General features: G+C 48.1%; 2 protein-coding genes across 2 annotated transcripts; both read right to left on the bottom strand.

Annotated features, from left to right (window-relative positions):
* Window positions 1-3,857: 3,857 nt before the first annotated feature.
* Window positions 3,858-5,033, bottom strand: LOC123514113 (uncharacterized protein K02A2.6-like). Its single transcript, XM_045271765.1, has one exon. The coding sequence runs from the start codon at window positions 5,031-5,033 to the stop codon at window positions 3,858-3,860; it is 1,176 nt and encodes a 391-aa protein (XP_045127700.1).
* A 36-nt stretch (window positions 5,034-5,069) lies between these two features.
* On the bottom strand, window positions 5,070-11,459 carry LOC123514109. The gene is made up of 6 exons (XM_045271753.1): window positions 10,871-11,459; window positions 10,497-10,809; window positions 9,377-10,360; window positions 9,180-9,294; window positions 8,873-9,104; window positions 5,070-5,515 (listed from the first exon to the last, which is right to left on the bottom strand). Exons 1-6 carry the CDS (start codon window positions 11,457-11,459, stop codon window positions 5,070-5,072), a joined length of 2,679 nt encoding a protein of 892 aa, XP_045127688.1.
* Window positions 11,460-17,807: the final 6,348 nt, after the last annotated feature.

Here is a 17,807-nt window from a genome sequence, read left to right as displayed (position 1 = left end):
TTGCATGAAGTTGAAGAGAGCACTACAGCAGGAGGCCAAATACAGCTGGTGCATGCACAGTCCATCACCCTCGGAAGGCCGAGGGATATATAACAAGCAGAACTGGCCATTGAGACAGCACACTCTTGCCCCAGCTATTGCAGTGCAAGATCTCCTCTCTCCAAGATGCTACCTCCCTCCAGTAGCCACCCAACCAGCAGCCACCCTGATACAACCGAACTTGGGGCTGTAAAGCACTCTCGTTGCAAACTCCGGAGCAGCAAGTCATCCTGCCTCAGTAGAGTCTCCTGCTAGGGAGAGCTTCTTACACTTTGCTGGCCGGCTTTCCTGTCTTGGAACATGTGCTGACACATGCTACGTGGCCTTAGCCACCGAGAGTTTATAGACAACCGCCTATGTACATTTACGCTTTCATAGGCGTGAGCCACCAAAGAATTTGTAGACATCTTTCCAACTACACTGAAGTGTGTTGCCTCACCTGGCTTCCCCACGACTCTCATTTCTCAAGCTGCTGGAGGCTTTGTGGGGCAATACACTCTTGGGTACTTGTAGGGTTTTTTCTTCCACTTTCACTTTCCTTCCTTCTGCAGTAGAGTTGCCCCTGAGCTAGTATGAAGCCGAATCAAAAGGGCAGTGCCACAATCGGGGCCCCTAGTGGGGTGGTTATAGAAGGGCTAGGGGCTAGAGGCACCTTTCTTCCATTATTCGTTGCGTCTTTTGTTCTTTTTTTTACTGAAAACTAACTTTTAGCTTTTTGCCCGGGTAAGGCCAGGTAGGGCCTTACACCACAGGTCAGGGAACATCTCAAGGGTGGGATTTCACTCACCAAAGGGCAGCTCTGCTGAGGGGGGGATCCCAGACTGCCCCGCGGTACAGGGAGGGTTACACAGCCATGGCTCACTCATTACCAACGACCTCCAAGCATACCACTGAACAATGTGGCCCCAGGCTTCGCTCCTGAGAAAGACTCATGCAAGAAGCAGAAGATGGAAACAATATAGGAATAGAAGAGATCTTTCAAATGGATACGGAAGACAGTAAATGCCTCTTTGAGGACAGTGACGAAGACAGTGCATCTCCTACATCCAAGTTCTGCTCTGAGAAGGAAAGGATTGTCAATCCTTGGATGGAAGTTGGAAAGAAAAAACACAAAGACTATGCAGCCGCTGATCGCCCAAAAGAGACTGCCATATCTTCGCCCCCAACCTCCTGCACCAAGAAGATACTCATCCCACCGACACCAGGCTTTGCCTCCCGTGTGAACATAGTGGAAGCCATCGAGGATCTCCTGGAAGAAAAGTTACTGATGAAATTCCTGCATTCAGGGCAAGTTCTAATCCTTCCCAGGACAGAGGATGCTTTCAAGTTGATCATAAGCCTAAAAGGAGTTGCAGGACAGCCCATACAGCTCCAATAGACAGGCTCTCAGAGAACAAGCAAGGGAGTCATTCTCCACTACCCTCTGTTGATGCCACTCACACCCATCCTGAAGCACCCAACAATGCACCACAAGGGACAGGCAGCCAACGAGACAAGTGAGCATCACCATAGAAGAACCTCTCCCAGGAACAATAGACCTCAGGAATTGGGGGACTTTTACACCCAACCCTTCAGTAAAGAACCCCTGAGATGTTTCAACTGTCAGTGTTTTGGCCACCACAAGGCGAATTGTACACTCCCTCCAAAATTGTGGCATGTGTGCAGGCAATCATGTAATAGACAGGTGCATCCAGAGGCACAAAAATGGAGAAACGACAACCACCACGTGCCCCAACTGCAGACTGGAACATCACGCATGGAAAAGAAGCTGCACGGTGAGGAAAGAACTGGTGGAAAAGTAGAGCCAGTGGATAGCACATCATATATCACTACGACCCACAGGCTTCACTTGCGATGGCCTGGCTCTCGTGACAACCTCCACTTGGGGCAGCAGTCAAGCTCCACCTCAGCCGGAACCTCTAACCTTCAGTGCGGCATTCCCGGCTCTAGGAGAGGCTCTCAACCACGCAAGAGCAACCGACCACGACAAAGACTTCAAACAGCCACCATCAATAGCAGAATGACCTCACCAACCCCACAACAACCAGCAGCACCTCCTCAACAGTCACACACTGAGCAGACTCCTCATCCACAACCAACAGAAACACAGGAAACATATATTATTCATTTTGCTACAGGAAGTTCTGCTAACATGCTGATGACAAGATCGCTGTGCGACTGATACAGGATAACCTAGATGGGCCCTGGTGGCCCTTTGTTATCCTATTATTTATGTTATGTTATGTTATGTTATGTAACAGAACACACCAACATCACATTCCCAGGCTACAACTCCAACTACCTCCCTCATGTTGAAGGAGAAACAAGTGGATGCTCCATTCTAGTGCGAGCTGACATTACCTGCAGCCGTATGGAGAACCCGCCTTGTTGCGGAAACAGAGTTGAGATCCCGGGCATCACAGCTGAAGCGCAAGAGGGAACCATACTCATTTACAACATATACAGACATCACAACAACGTAAGCTACCGAGACATCAGCAAACTCCTCGCTCTGTGCTCCACCACCAAAGTCTTCATTGGAGGAGAATTCAATGCACATGATCCCATGCTAGGTTTGCACTGCAGCAACAGGGATGGACATCACATTGCAGATGTCTTGGGGAACTTCCTGGAGGCCACCCTCTTGAACTTGGATGAACCAATTAACATAGCAGGCGGGGTTCTCGACCTCTCATTTGCCTCTCCACACCTCAGTCTTTAGGCCACATGGCAACTGCATGAACACCTGGCAAGTGACCACCTTGCCATTAAAATAACACTGAACTGCTACAAACTTCTCCCCTCCAACCATGTACATGCCATGATGGAACACCAAGGAAGCTAAATGGCCACTCTACAGAAGCACTCTCAACAACATCCTCAACATCCCTACAATGGTACACTCGACGAACAAGAAACAGCACTGGTAAAGGCCATCCACACAGCCACCAACACAGCCATCCCACTCACCGCTGGTATTACGACAACAGAGCAAAAGAGTATAACCACAGGGTAAATGAGACCTGCACACTCAACAGAAAACACAATAGATACACAACCAGAAGCCTCTCAAGGACCACCATCAGGACGGCGAGGGAAGGAAAGAAGAAAATAAGGACAGGAATGGCTTGAGTGGTGCAGGAGTATGAACTCTCACACAATGCTGGGTTATATCTAGAGAAAGATCAACATCGCCTGTGGGACGAGGAGAAACAAGACACCCACTCACCCCACACCAGCCAGGAAAGCAGAGAACCTTATCAAAACATTTGTTAGCAGAAGTAACTCTGACCAGCTACCTGTTGAGTCCCAAAACTTCCTCACAAGAAACCAGGATGACTACTACCAGCTAATCCACAAAGCCTGTAGTATGCAGGCACCCACAGATGTCTACTTCACAAGCAGGGAGTTCCATGATACACTACACCCCAAACCAGACACCTCAGCCAGCGTAGACAGAATAACATATTCTATGATCTGGTATGCAGGGGACAAAGTTCACCAAGAACTATTGCATCTTATCAGTCTATCATATCACAAGGGCCGACTTCCCACTGTTGGTTGCGGGATGTATAATGGAGGGCGTGTATGCCTAAGTAAGGGGCAGACATACACGCAGTACACGTAGATTCTTTACTTGTCCTTAGAGCTACAAAGGGTAGGAAATGGCGGCCAGTAGCGACTCGGGAGCACTGGCTCACGCGCTAGCTGAATGCGCAGAGAAATACAGTGTTGCCACATACACGTAATATGCATTAATACAATACATAACCCACATCTCCCCCCCCACCCTTCTGCGCTCAGAAGTCTACAGGGACTCAAGCGACTGCAGCTGCGGACGCCGTCTCCTGGAGTCGTGGCAACCTGCGGGGCACCACCGTATCAGGTGCTGCCAAGGGAGCAGTGGCGTCCTCCATCATAGAAGAAGCGTTTAGGGGTGGAGCAGGGCGGAGGAAGCGCCTGTTCCTCCACCACACTAGGCCACTGGGCATCTTGAGCAGGTAATCCCGTGACCTGCCAACGCCCATGATGGTGCCAACCTTGTCCCACCGCTGCGTAGTCGGGTCCTGGATCCGAACCACGTCACCTCGCTGCAAGGGTGGAAGAGGCCGAGCGTGAGCGTCGTAGCGACTTGTGGCATCACGGAGACGGGCAGCAGCTCGACAGTCGCAACTCTCGTCCCTGGCCTGCCACTGTTTCTGGAAGGCGCTGGCATGTGCGGGGACGCAAGAGTGTAAAGGGTGACCATACAGGACTTGAGCTGGAGAGCGATCCGTCTGGTTGGGGGTGTTCCAAAGCTCCAGGAGACCCCTGTCGAACGCCTCACAGTCTATATTGCCAGACGGTGCCACCTTCTGGATGAAGTGCTTCACGGCCTTCACTGCAGACTCAGCATGGCCGTTAGACTGTGGGTAATGGGGCGTCGATGTGTCGTGATGGACTCCCCAGCGCTCGAGGAACGTAGAAAACTCCCAGCTGGCGAACTGTGGGCCACCATCCGTGCGCAAGCGTACAGGAACACCCAGGTCCCTGAAGAGGCGGCAGAAGTGGCGAATGGTGGCAGCAGACGTCATATCAGCGCCACAGGACACGACGACAGGCCAGCCGGACAGACGATCTGCAATGACTAAGAAAGCCTTCCTTGCAACTGAGAAGTAATCAGCAGAAATGGACTCGAATGGTCGAGTTGGGTTGTCATCACAGAGTCTTGGTTCTTGCTGTTGACTGGGCTGCAGAATCTGGCACAGCTCACATGCTCGAACAGTGTTGGCAATGTCTGCATCCATGCCTGGCCAGAACACAGCCTGCCTAGCACGGCGCTTGGTGGCTTCGACACCACGATGGCTGTTGTGCAGGCGGGCCAAGACACGGAGACGTAGGGCTGTAAGCACCAACACTCGTGCACCGTACAGGACGAGATCCTCATCACAGTAGAGGTCCTCCCGTACCTTCCAGTATGGGAGGAGCACGTTGTGGAGGGCGTACTTGTCCATAGGAAATCCGTTCTTCACAAAATGAAGGAGCTGGACTTACTCGGGGTCCTCAGTTGCCACCTTACAAAGCTCCTCAAGGGCAAGGTCACTGCCAGGAGGTGCTTCTGCAACATCAGGAGGCGCCAACGGAGCAAGAGACCCCATCGCACGTAGTGTAGCTATACTCCTAACTTGGAAGCCGGTATCAGTGCCAAGGACTTCGTCAGCATGCGTTGGGTAGCCAACAGGAGAGCAAGATAGAGCGTCCGGGATACACAACTCCTTGCCCGGGCGCCATACAGCTGTGAAGATGTACGGGGCGATCTTCTCCTTGAGGCGTTGTAGACGTGGATTCTCTATAGCGTCAAGGGAGTAGCTGTTTAGGATGGGAACTAGAGGGCAATGATCGGTGACGAGGTTAAAGTGTTGCAATCCTGTGAGGTAGAACTTGGTCTTCCCCATGGCCCATACAACAGCTAACATCTCCACCGCCCGGTGGAATACTCCAGGAGAGGTACTTACGGGGATGTAGGCAGTGCTGCAGACTGAGTGATTCCCCGTGTCCTCTCTTCCCGGTTCCCTTTGTGGTCTCATTTATACAATTGAGCAGCTGCAGCCTGCCCTCTAAAGACAACTTCTAATACTTCCTACACTACACTACAACACCTTACACTTTTACACTCTCTTCAAATCAAAATTTAATAATGGCTTCACCACGCCCTGCCTCGGAGTCCCCTCTGGGAGGGGACCATAAATGTCCCCAGGTCGGACTGCCCTCTGCTGTCGACCTTGGGTGTCTTGACACTTCATCTAATACTTTCACTATCAATTTCTGCAACATTCGTGGCCTTCGTTCTAATTTTCAATCTGTGGAACACCACCTCTCCTCTACTAAACCTCATCTTCTCTTCCTAACTGAAACACAGTTGTCTGTGACTACTGACAGCAGCCCTTTTCTGTTCCCTCCTACTTGCTCTATCCTCATTTTCAATCCAAAGCTGGATGTTGCGCATACGTGCGTAACGACACCACTTGCTCTCGTGCCCACAATCTTGAATCTTCAGAATTTTCTACCATCTGGCTAAGACTTCAATGTCACTCTCTAACTAAATTCATCTGTGCTGTATACCTCTCACCTAATTCCTCTGACTATGTAAAATTCTTTGACTATTTGACTTCCAAGGTGGAGCACATCTTATCTCACTTTCCTTTTGCTGAGATCTCCATTTTAGGGATTTCAATGTTCACCACCAGCTTTGGCTTTCATCTTCTTTCACTGACCAACCTGGTGAACAAACCTTCAACTTTGCTATCCTTCATGACCTAGAGCAGCTAGTGCAGTTCCCTACCCGTATTCCTGACCGCCTTGGAGACACGCCCAACATTCTTGATCTTTTCCTAACCTCCAACCCTTCTGCTTACTCTGTTAAACTTTCCTCTCCGTTGGGCTCCTCCGACCACAATCTAATTTCCGTTACCTGTTCTATCACTCCAGTGCAGCCTCAGGACCCGCCTAAGCGGAGGTGCTTCTGGCATTTTAACTCTGCTAAGTGGGAGGAACTAAGGCAGTACTATTCTGATTTCCTTGGGATGATTATTGTTTTCATGTCAGAGATCCTTCTCTTTGTGCCGAGCGCATAACAGAGGTGATTATCTCTGGCATGGAGCTATACATTCCTCATACTTTCTCTAACCCTAAAGCTAAAAAGCCTTGGTTTAACTCTGCTTGTTCTCGTGCTGTCAATGATAGAGAGGCGGCTCACAAACGGTTCCGTAGCCATCCAACTGCTGAAACTCATGCCCTATATATTTCTGCCCGTAATCATGCCAAATCTATTCTCCAACTTACTAAAAACTCTTTCATCAATAGAAAATGTCAAAGTCTTTCCAATTCTAACTCCTCTCGAGATTTCTGGCATCTAGCCAATAATATCTCTAACAACTTTACTTCTTCGTCTTTCCCTCCTTTACTTCATCCAGATGGCTCTACAGCTGTCTCTTCTTTTTCTAAAGCTGAACTCTTCGCTCAAACCTTTGCTACCAACTCAACTTTGGATGATTCTGGGCATATTCCTCCTACTCCTCCACCCTCTGACTACTTCATCCCTAAAATTAAAATTCTTTATAAAGACGTTTTCCTGGCCCTCTCTGGCCTTGATTCTCGGAAGGCTTACGGTCCGGATGGAGTCCCTCCTGTTGTTCTCAAAACTGTGCTTCCGAACTCGCTCACTGCCTGGTCAAACTCTTTCATCTGTGTCTCTCTACTTCTATTTATCCTTCTTGCTGGAAGTTTGCTCACATTCAACCTGTCCCTAAAAAAGGTGACCACTCCAATCCTTCTAACTACCGCCCTATAGCTTTGATTTCCTGCCTTTCTAAAGCCTTTGAGTCTATCCTTAATAGGAAGATAATGAGGCATCTATCAGCTCACAACCTTCTCTCTGATTGCCAGTATGGTTTCCGTAAAGGCAGATCTACTGGTGATCTTCTTACTTTCCTAACTGAATCTTGGTCATCCTCTTTAGGGACTTCGGTGAAACCTTTGCTGTCGGCCTTGACATATCGAAAGCCTTCGATAGAGTCTGGCACAAATCTTTAATTTCTAAACTACCCTCCTACGGATTCTATCCTTCTCTCTGTACCTTCATCTCCAGTTTCCTTTCCGATCGTTCTATTGCTGCTGTAGTAGACGGTCACTGTTCTTCCCTAAAACTATCAACAGTGGTGTTCCACAGGGTTCTGTCCTATCACCCACTCTCTTTCTATTATTCATCAATGATCTCCTAAATCTGACTCAATGCCCTATCCACTCCTATGCTGATGATACCACCTTGCATTATTCAACAGCGTTCAACAGACGCCCAACCCAACAACAATTAAATGACTCAAGGCGAGATGCTATAGGACGCCTAACTTCTGATCTTTCACTTGTTTCTGATTGGGGCAGAGAAAACCTGGTTTTGTTCAATGCCTCAAAACTCAATTTCTACAACTATCTACTCGACATAACCTTCCAGACAACTATCCTCTCTTCTTCAATAACACTCAACTTCCCTCTCCTCTACATTAAACACACTCGGTCTATCCTTCACTAAAAATCTAAACTGGAAATTTCACATCTCTACTCTTGCTAAATCAGCTTCCAAGAAGTTAGGTGTCCTGTGGCGTCTTCGTCCATTTTCTCTCCCTCCCAGCTGCTTGCTCTGTACAAGGGCCTTATCCGCCCGTGTATGGAGTATGGCTCTCATGTCTGGGGGGGATCCACACACACAGCTTTACTAAACAAGGTGGAATCTAAAGCTTTTCGTCTTATCAACTCTTCTCCTCTAACTGACTGTCTTGATTCTTTAAGTCACCGCCGCAATGTTGCATCTTTATCTGTCTTCTACCGCTGTTTTCATGCTGTCTGCTCTTCTGAACTTGCTAACTGCATGCCTTCCCCTCCTGCGGCCTCGCTGCACAAGACTCTCTACTTCTTCTCATCCCTATTCTGTCCATCTTCCTAATGCAAGAGTTAACCAGTATCTTCACTCCTTCATTCCCTACACTGGTAAACTCTGGAACTCTCTACCTGTGTCTGTATTTCCACCTGCCTATGACTTAAACTCTTTCAAAAGAGGAGTGTCAAGACACCTCTTATGTTAACTGGACCCTCCTTTTAGATTTGTTTTGTTTTTTGTTTCCTCTTAACAGGGCCTGGCAACCAGCGGGATTTTTTTTTTTCCAACACTTTGCTTTCCCTTGGCCAGTGCCCTTGTAATGTAAAAAAAAAAAAAAAAAAAACTCGATCGTCGCATATCGGGTCTCTGTATCCGTCAAGAAATGTGAGCCGCACTGGACGAAACGCTGCTGTCCACCACCGTGGTCCTGCAGTAGGGCATAACCCAGCCCATACAGGCGGGAAGCATCAGTCTGCAGAGTCGTAGGGAGAGCAGGGTCAAAAGCAGCAAGGACTGGTGGGCTGGCCAAGGCCGTCTTCACACGTTGGAAGGCTTGCTCATGGTCGGGCGTCCACACAAACGACTTCTTGGGGCTCAAAAGTGGGCGTAGAGGCGCAGCAGTGGCAGCGAGGTCGGGCGAGAAGCTGGCGAGCTAGTTGACAAGGCCCATGAAGGACCTAAGGTCGGTCAACGTAGCAGGCGTAGCAAACTCAGTGATGGCCCGAACCTTGTCAGGGTCTGTTGCGATGCCGTCATGGGAGAGCCTGTAGCCGCAGAAGGACACTGATGGAGCCGCCAGCACAAACTTCTTGGCATTTAAAGTGATGCCATGGGCTCGGCATCTGGCCAAGATGTTGTTAACGTGGCGTAGATGTATGAAGTAATCCTCGTTGCACACGAGAATGTCATCCACGACTTTGACACACTGTGGCACTCCCTGTAGCGCGATGTCTCTCCCTGTAGGCCAAAGGAATAAGCCTCGGCGTGTGGACAGCAAACGGCTGGGCGTCATCTTGTAAGTGGATCCTCATCGGTGGTCCAGACATCGGCTTGAGTGGAGCATCCTGTGTGGAATCCTTTGTCAAGAGGACATCCTGGTACTCCCTCAAGAAGTACTCCTTCGCTGCGTCTGGGGAAATGGTGCTGAGAAGAGGTAACGCAGGCACGCTGGAACGTGGAGCTGGAGCGTTTGTCGCCTCCCATACACTGGTGACACTGCCTCGTGCTGAGAAAATCTGAGCAGGGAAGTCGTGAGGCACGATCCCCAAAGCATGACAGTGTTCATGGGACAGAAGTGGGGTGTTCCACGAACCCTGCACATCTATCCAGCCCGTGCAAGACAGCTCGCCGTAGACTAGTGTGGTCTGGAGCGAACCGAGGGCAGCAGACATCTTCGTCTCATCAGCGTTGTAGTAGGCAAGGGATACACCAAGAGCCTGTCTGTCGATGCCCAACATTCTCAAGTGCTGTGGGCCGATGACCGTCATGTCGGCACCAGTGTTGGGAATGAAGTCCAGACCACCAGAGTGACCGTCATGCAACACTTCCACTCGTACGGTAGGAGGAGGTGTCGGGTCGTCACGAGTACTGGTAGGAGACTGACATGAGGCCTCAGGTGGGCCCTCATGAGACCCTGGGTCCGTTGTGAGAGACTGTAACCGCACCACGTGGAAGGTGGGGTGTCTTCCCTTTTTCCCTTTCGGCTTCTCAGGTCGCTGCGACTTACTCCTTGCCTTGGTTTGCTTGCAGGCTTTCTCCAGATGCCCCAGACAGTTACAAACAGTGCACGTAGACTGCCTGGCTGGGCACTTGGGCATCAAAGCGTAGTGGCCAGTCTTCCCACAACCTCTGCACATAACACCTGTTGCTGGGCAGCCCTTCGGGCCGTGGTCTCGCCTGCCGCAGCTGCTGCAGGAGGTGGGCCCGATGAGTGGGTGAAGATTGGCGAGGGGGGACTCCAGGTTTGTGTGCTGCTTTCTTCGTCTGTTTGTATGTTGAGACAGCAGACAATCTAGGCGAGGCACGTATGGCAGAGGCGGCTGACCGCGTCGCCTCGTGGGCCCTGCATACGTTGATGACGTCAGCAAGAGTAGAGGCGGCGTCGAGGGACACAATCTTGGTCACCAATTCCTCGTCGTGGACACCTGTCAGGATACCGTGCTTCATCCAGGCCTCTTCACTGTCCAGGTTGTGAGCCTTACAGATGTCGAATTCCTCCGCCAGGCTCTTCAGTCGGACGAGAAACTCGGAGAAGGGCTCGCCTCTCGCCTGCTGACAGCTAGTGAAGGCTCGCTGACGCAATGCCTCATTGTTGGAGTCACGTATATGAGTCTGGAGAATGTCAAGCACTTCATCAACTGGCTTGAGAGAGTAATGTGTGCTCTAACACTCTCTGCGTCTCTAGAGTGAGGCACATACGTAGCTGGATCCTCTGTTTAGGCAGCGTCAGGCTGGGCAGGTCGATCATCGTCGCGTAGTCCTCCCAACGTCTCCTCCACTCATGAAACACTTGGTACGTCACGTCGTGTGACAGTGGCGGCGGAGGTGTGACAGCTGCTTTCTGCACAGGTGGGTGGGTACCGGAACCGCTCTGTGCACCGCCAGGACTCTCAAGCGTCTGGGGGTTCGTCGGTGCCGCACCGGGCGCGCCCTGGGAAGAAGTGAGGCTGGTTAACAGAGCATGAAACTCAGCTCTGTCTTCCCGGTGTTGTTCCTCCATCTCACGTCGAGCGGCCGCCTCCCTGTCAGCAAACCATTGGAAGAATACTGAGAAATCAGGGTAGACAGGTGTGTGAGAAGGTGCATGGTGTGGCGACCTGGGTGGAGTGGTGGTGGTGGGTGGGGTGGCGGGCGGAGGTGGGGCGGCAGTGTCTGGGGCCGCTGCATCACCCGCGCCTGCGGTAGCACCAGCCAACGTCTGTGACAGGCTGTCTGGTTGTCCTGGCGTCTCCTCATCTTCCTTCTCAACTCGTCTGGGAGGCTTGGGACGTCGTTTTGACCGCGCCATGCCGAGGAATCACTCGTAGGTGTGAAAGCAACTGTGTCAGTGTGCGTGGTGTGGTGGGAAGACAGCTGGGCAGGCAGGCAGCGAGGTGCAACAAGGAGGTATGCGCGGGCTCACGGCACGCCGCACTCGTAATGGCAGTACAGTCAGTGTCTAGCGGGACTTGACAGAGAGCAGAGGTGCGTCGTGCTGCTCTCATTTCTGGGCAAAGAGACGTAACCAACCCCTGAAACAGAGCGGCACCTCGATGCAAACACTCCTGGGCACTGCACTGCACTTTACCGCCGCACGCTGCACTGTAATACACTGCCACACGCTGCACTGCACTGCACTGTCACATAATACCACGGGTCTGCAGCACACAGTCGTAGCACACGTCAGCAATCTCACAGCTGGTGGCGGGAGGATGTGATGGCGCCGCCGGCTACTGGGATGAGTTCTTTTCCCTTGTAACTGATGTCTCCAGGGACAAGACATGTCATCACTGTGCCATGTTGGTTACGGGATGTATAATGGAGGGCGTGTATGCCTAAGTAAGGGGCAGACATACACGCAGTACACGTAGATTCTTTACATGTCCTTAGAGCTACAAAGGGTAGGAAATGGCGGCCAGTAGCGACTCGGGAGCACTGGCTCACGCGCTAGCTGAATGCGCAGAGAAATACACAGTGTTGCCACATACACGTAATATGCATTAATACAATACATAACCCACACCCACGACCTGGAAGGAGGCCACCATACAGCCCATTCCTAAACCCAAAGATCCTGGGAAAACTTGCCCCATCTGGCTTTGAGCTGCTTAGGCAAGACAGCAGAAAAATGGTCCTCGCGAGACTCCAGTGGCAAGTGAGGCCTCTACACCCCCATTATACATGCCTGCATGAGAGGAGTAGGGACAAGAGACTGTCTCACAAAAATTATTTCCACCATCCATGACAAAAAGGCTGTGGTAATTTTTATCAACCTGGAGAAGGTCTTTGAGCTTGCCAGCACCAGGGTCATCCTGGCCTCGTTAGCACACAAAGATGTCACTTTTTTCTACTTCTGTGGCTTATGCCCTTGGCTGCCTCTACTAGTCAGTTGAGCCCTGAGCCAACGTCCTCCAGCCCACTGCCCGAGTATTGTGGTATTGTGGTATCCAAGGGTGATTACTGACCTGGACAAAGGATTTCCTCCATGGAAGGAGGTTCCAAGGTCACCTCTCGCAGTACCAAACCTTTGAAAACAGCACACCACAAGGGAGCATCCTAAGCCCCTTCCTCTTGGAGCAGTTAGTCACTACGCCTCGTGGAGCAGGGATCACAATGTTGTGCTATGCAGATGACATCACACTGATTGTCATGGGCCCCTGCTACTAGCAAAGAGCCCAGTCCGCACTCAACAAAGTCTCCAACAAGTGCCATAAACTGGGCCTGAAAATTAATTTAGAAATAAACAAAGGCGATACACATCAGATACCACACCAACGCCACCTCTCAATGCCAACAACAACATCGTCACATAGGTGCACAACTATCAATACCTGGGTATCTGGATAGATCACCAGCTCAGGTTTAAGACACATATTGTCTCTGTAAAAGAACGGGCTACCACGCGTCTGAGAGCAATGAGATGCATCACAGGAGCAGAAGGGAGAGCGAACCTTTTACACTCGGGCCATCAGAACCATATTTGTCTACACGGCACCAGCACTCTTAATGATTACCCGTGCCCAGGCAGAGCCTTTAGAAAAGCTACAATATGAGGCCTTATACATTATGCTGGATGCCCCTCGCTGGACAAAAACCTGCAACCTAAGAGCTGAGGCCCATCTAACCCCCCATAGGAAAACGCATACAAGCACTTCACTCTGTCATGCTCTTCAGTAATTTCAACAAAGGAAGAGACCTACACCTCCTCAGAGGTATCCAACAAAGCCTCCACCAGGACCCAACCCTTTTCACCAAAAAGACATGGACAAGGAAGGCCACGGATGGAATCTCAAACACCCATTTACGGGTTCACTTCACCAGCCACGTCCAAGATTTACCACATCCAGACCACTACATCCAACCACCTTGGTCTCCTTCCCCCTACACAACAGTTATCTCCACACTAACAATGTACTTCTCACCTCATCCATACATACACTAGCCAACAACCTCCGTCTCCATGGACGCCATATCACCCTGAATTGGATACTGAGCCACACTGGGATAAAAAGGAATGAGGATGCTGACCAGGCTGCCAAGGAGGGTCTGTTCCTCCCCCATGTCATGATCCCAATCCCAAAAAGCAATGGCCAAAGCCATTTTTAACGAGGAACCGGCACAGGAAGTTACTTGAAGAGTGGCAAGAGAATCTCCAAGTGCTAGCTGGTACCAAATCACCTCAGGAATGCAAAAGTTACCCAACTCCCTGCCCAGGCACACCAGAACACGCTTAAACCAACTTCGGTTAGGATACCACCATTTCACCGACATATGAGGCACACAACACACAGGCCAGGCAACATCGTCATGGAGAAGCAGCAGCCATTCAACCAAGACAATGACACCTTAGACATCTGGCTAGAGTGTTTTGAGCTGCTTTGTGAACTCCAAAACATCATCGCAGACCAGCGTGCCAAGTGGTGTAAAGTGATGATTGGTGATGCTGGGAACGACCTAACCTCCGTCATCACAGCAGAGACGTGGGAGGAATGGAAGGCAGCACTCAAGAAGGAGCTTCGACACCCTGACGAAGTGCAAGCAAGCAGACAGGACCTAGCTGCCCTCATTCAAGACCATTTAACTCTTCATACCTTGGCAAGAAAAGCGCAACAGCTGGCAGCTCACGCATTCAGTGCGACCATCATCAAGAAGGAAGCTGTGGAAGCATTTTTGAAAGCTTTACCTCTTGAGTTAAGAAGAAACGTAATGAGAACATAGACGATGACAGTGGAAGAAGCCTGGGAAGAAGCAGAACGTCACCACCAAATGACTCTGCCACCTCCTAATTGTCTGAAGCCACCATTGCTGCACTCCAGTGCCAGCTACGAGATGATTGTGAGGGGCAGCGGCACAAACCAAGGACAACTTGTGGTGCTGAAACTGCGTTGGCCACATGCAGTGGGAGTGTCGCAGGACGAGAACTGGCAACACTGTAAACCAGCATTTAAACTCCAACTCTGTAGGGCAATGGATGACCCCTATTCCTATTTCTAACCACACCATACCAAGAATTCTCAGAGGGGATCTTGTGACTCCCTGTAAATTTGGTACTGCATGTCTCTTGTTTATTTCACTTCCCAGTTTATTTACAGCTGCTTCTTTGATCAGTGGGTACCCACTGCCTGCATCTACAACTGCTCTCATGGTTTTATGGTTGACAGCTAACCTGAATGTGGGGGAGGTGTGTCCCTGGGTTAGTCATGTTCTTTGATTTGCAGAAGTTATAGGAGTAATAATCAAGACAGAAAGGGAAAAAACGGAGAATCATACTCATGTATGTGCCACTGAATACAAATACATGGAGAACAGAAGAACATAAGAAAATGCAAGGAGAGGTGATTTAGTGATTGTATAATATGATAAAAAAAAAAGATGGGAAAATACTATTAGTAGGAAACTTCAACTGCAAGAGTAAACTGGAGAGAGATGGAAGTGATGGGTAATGCTGGGTCATGGAGTGAGGAGTTCTTATAGTTAACTATGGTGAATACAGTGGATCAGTGGGTGGAAGAAACAACACAGTACAGAGGAGGAGAACCATCATTGCTTGACCTAGAATTCACAAAGAAGCTAGAGCCCCCTCCCAGCATACAATACCTTAGTCCAATGGGAAGAAGTGATCATGTAACATTAGTGTTGGAAATGCATGAAAAGGATGGGGTAAGATACAGAGAAGACTACCAAAAAGAGAGATTAAATTATGCAAGAGCAGATATTGAAAAGTTAACAAAATTTTTTGCTGATGTTGAATTGAGGAGCATTATGAACGGAAGGACAATACAGAAATATAATGAAGGAGTGAATACGTACCTATCTATAGAGAAAAGAAAAGTATACATGCTTGGTATGATGCCAGATGTATAGAAGCTAAAAGGGAAAAAAATAAAGCTTGGAAGAAACTCAAAAAGCAGAGAAATGAAAACAACAGACAGCAGTATATATAAGCATGAGAAATGATTATATTAGAATAAGGAGAGAGAAAGAAAAAAACTTTGAGAAAGATGTGGTGGTTACAGCTTTGTGCTCCTCTCTAGGCACATGGTTTAAATGCACGAAGGGCGTAACACCACCAACAAAAACAGTGTTGTTTATCAATGGATGCCATTTTTTTTTATTTATTTAATTTTTTTTTTTATTTAAGAACCTACATTTTTCTGTACTTTATTTATTTTTTACTGAAAGCATTACTGATCACACTTGTACATTTTCCGTCAAGTGTCTGTCAGCCAAATGTCTGTCGGTTATATGTCCAGGAGTCTTGATTTAGTGACTCAAGGAATATTTCCATATCATATTATTTTGCTCTAATAACTTTTTGATTAGAGAAAAAGCTAGATTTATAGAGTAAGATGTACAAGTATTAACTCACTGGTACTTACTTGTCAACAGTGTCTCCTTCCACCAACTCACTAGTGAAAAAATTCACCACAATAAAGAGCATATGTACACACACACACACACACACACACACACACACACACACACACACACACACACACACACACACACACACACACACAACTAGGTGAATACAACTAGGTGAATACACACACAAGGAGAGAGGAAGAAAAAGTTTGAGAAGGATGTAGTGGATAAAAGTAAGGATGAACCCAAACTTTTCTACAATTTTATAAACGGCAAAACAAAGAATAAGAAAACAATTGAAAAAATAATTAATGAAGGAAAGACATGCCAAAGAAGGAAATGTGTGAAATAATGAATGAGAGCTTCAAAACGATATTCACTGCAGAAGATGATTTCACAGAAACTAATAGGACATTGGATTGCCAAGGATTACAGGAGATTGCAGTGCACAAACAGGATATTGGAAGATTACTGGATAAGTTGGAAGTCAGAAAAGCAATCAGGCCAGATGGTGTATCAGGCTGGATGTTAAAAGAATGTAAAGAACAATTACTGGATCCAATTTCGGAAATAATTAAAAGTTAAAAAAATTAAGAGAAAGTTCCACTAGAGTGAAAAAGAGCCAACGTAATACCGGTATTTAAAGGAGGAAAGGTAACTGAACCACTAAACTACAGACCAGTGTCACTTACAGGTGTTGTAGGGAAGTTATGTGAAATAATTATCAAAGAAAAATTTGTTAAATTTCTAGAATAGGAGCAAGTCATATTGAACAGACAATTTGGGTTCAGGACAGGGCGGTCATGTGTATCAAACTTATTAAGCTTCTACTCGAGTTATTGCAGGACTTGAAAACAGAGATGGATAAGTAGACACAGTATACCTGGACATTAAAAAGGCTTTTGATAAAGTCCTACATGGAAGACTTCTTTGGAAACTAGAGAACATAGGAGGACTGCGTGGAACCCTACTCGAATGGACAAGAGATTATTTGAAGGATAGGGAAATGAGAATTGTGATCAGAGACGCACGCATACTCATCTTTGGGTAAAGTAACTAGCGGAGTGCCACAAGGGTCAGTGTTATCCCCCATTATGTTTCAAGTTTATGTAAACGACATTCACGTTGGGATAAACAGTTATATGAATTTATTCGCTGATGATGCAAAGTTGCTAAGAGTTATCAACACCAGAGAGGACTGTCTACTGTTGCTGGAAGATTTAAACAAGATCTATGAATGGAGCAAGAAGTGGAAATTGGAGTTAAATGCCAAGAAATGCCACATAATGGAATTAGGAAAAAGTAAGAGAAGACCAGCATGGAACTTTGATGGGGGAGGAGCAAATAATGAAGACTAAAGAGGAAAAAGATCTTGAAGTGGTCATACAACAAAATCTGAGCCCTGATAAACACATAAGCAAGATATTTGGACTATAATATAAGATGTTGACTAATATAAGAGTGGCATTTCATTACATGGATAAAGATATGATGAAAAAAATCATCACAAGCATGATATGCCCAAGGCTGGAATATGCAGCAGTGGTATGGTCTCCAAGCTCTAAAAAGGTATAAGAACATTGGAAAAGATACAGAAGATTGCTACAAAGATGGTGCTGGAATTAAAGGAATGACTAAAGGAAATGGGACTGCCAACCTTACAAGATAGAAGAGAACGGGGGACCTAATAACAATGTATAAGATAGTAAATGATATTGAAAAAATAGACAAAAAAGACCTGGTGCTGTTGACGGAAGAAGATGGAAGGACAAGAGGACATGAAAAGATCAGG

Source organism: Portunus trituberculatus, chromosome 5, assembly GCF_017591435.1.
Source record: "Portunus trituberculatus isolate SZX2019 chromosome 5, ASM1759143v1, whole genome shotgun sequence".
In the NCBI taxonomy this organism is placed as follows: domain Eukaryota; kingdom Metazoa; phylum Arthropoda; class Malacostraca; order Decapoda; family Portunidae; genus Portunus; species Portunus trituberculatus.
This window is presented reverse-complemented; position numbering and strand designations above follow the sequence as displayed.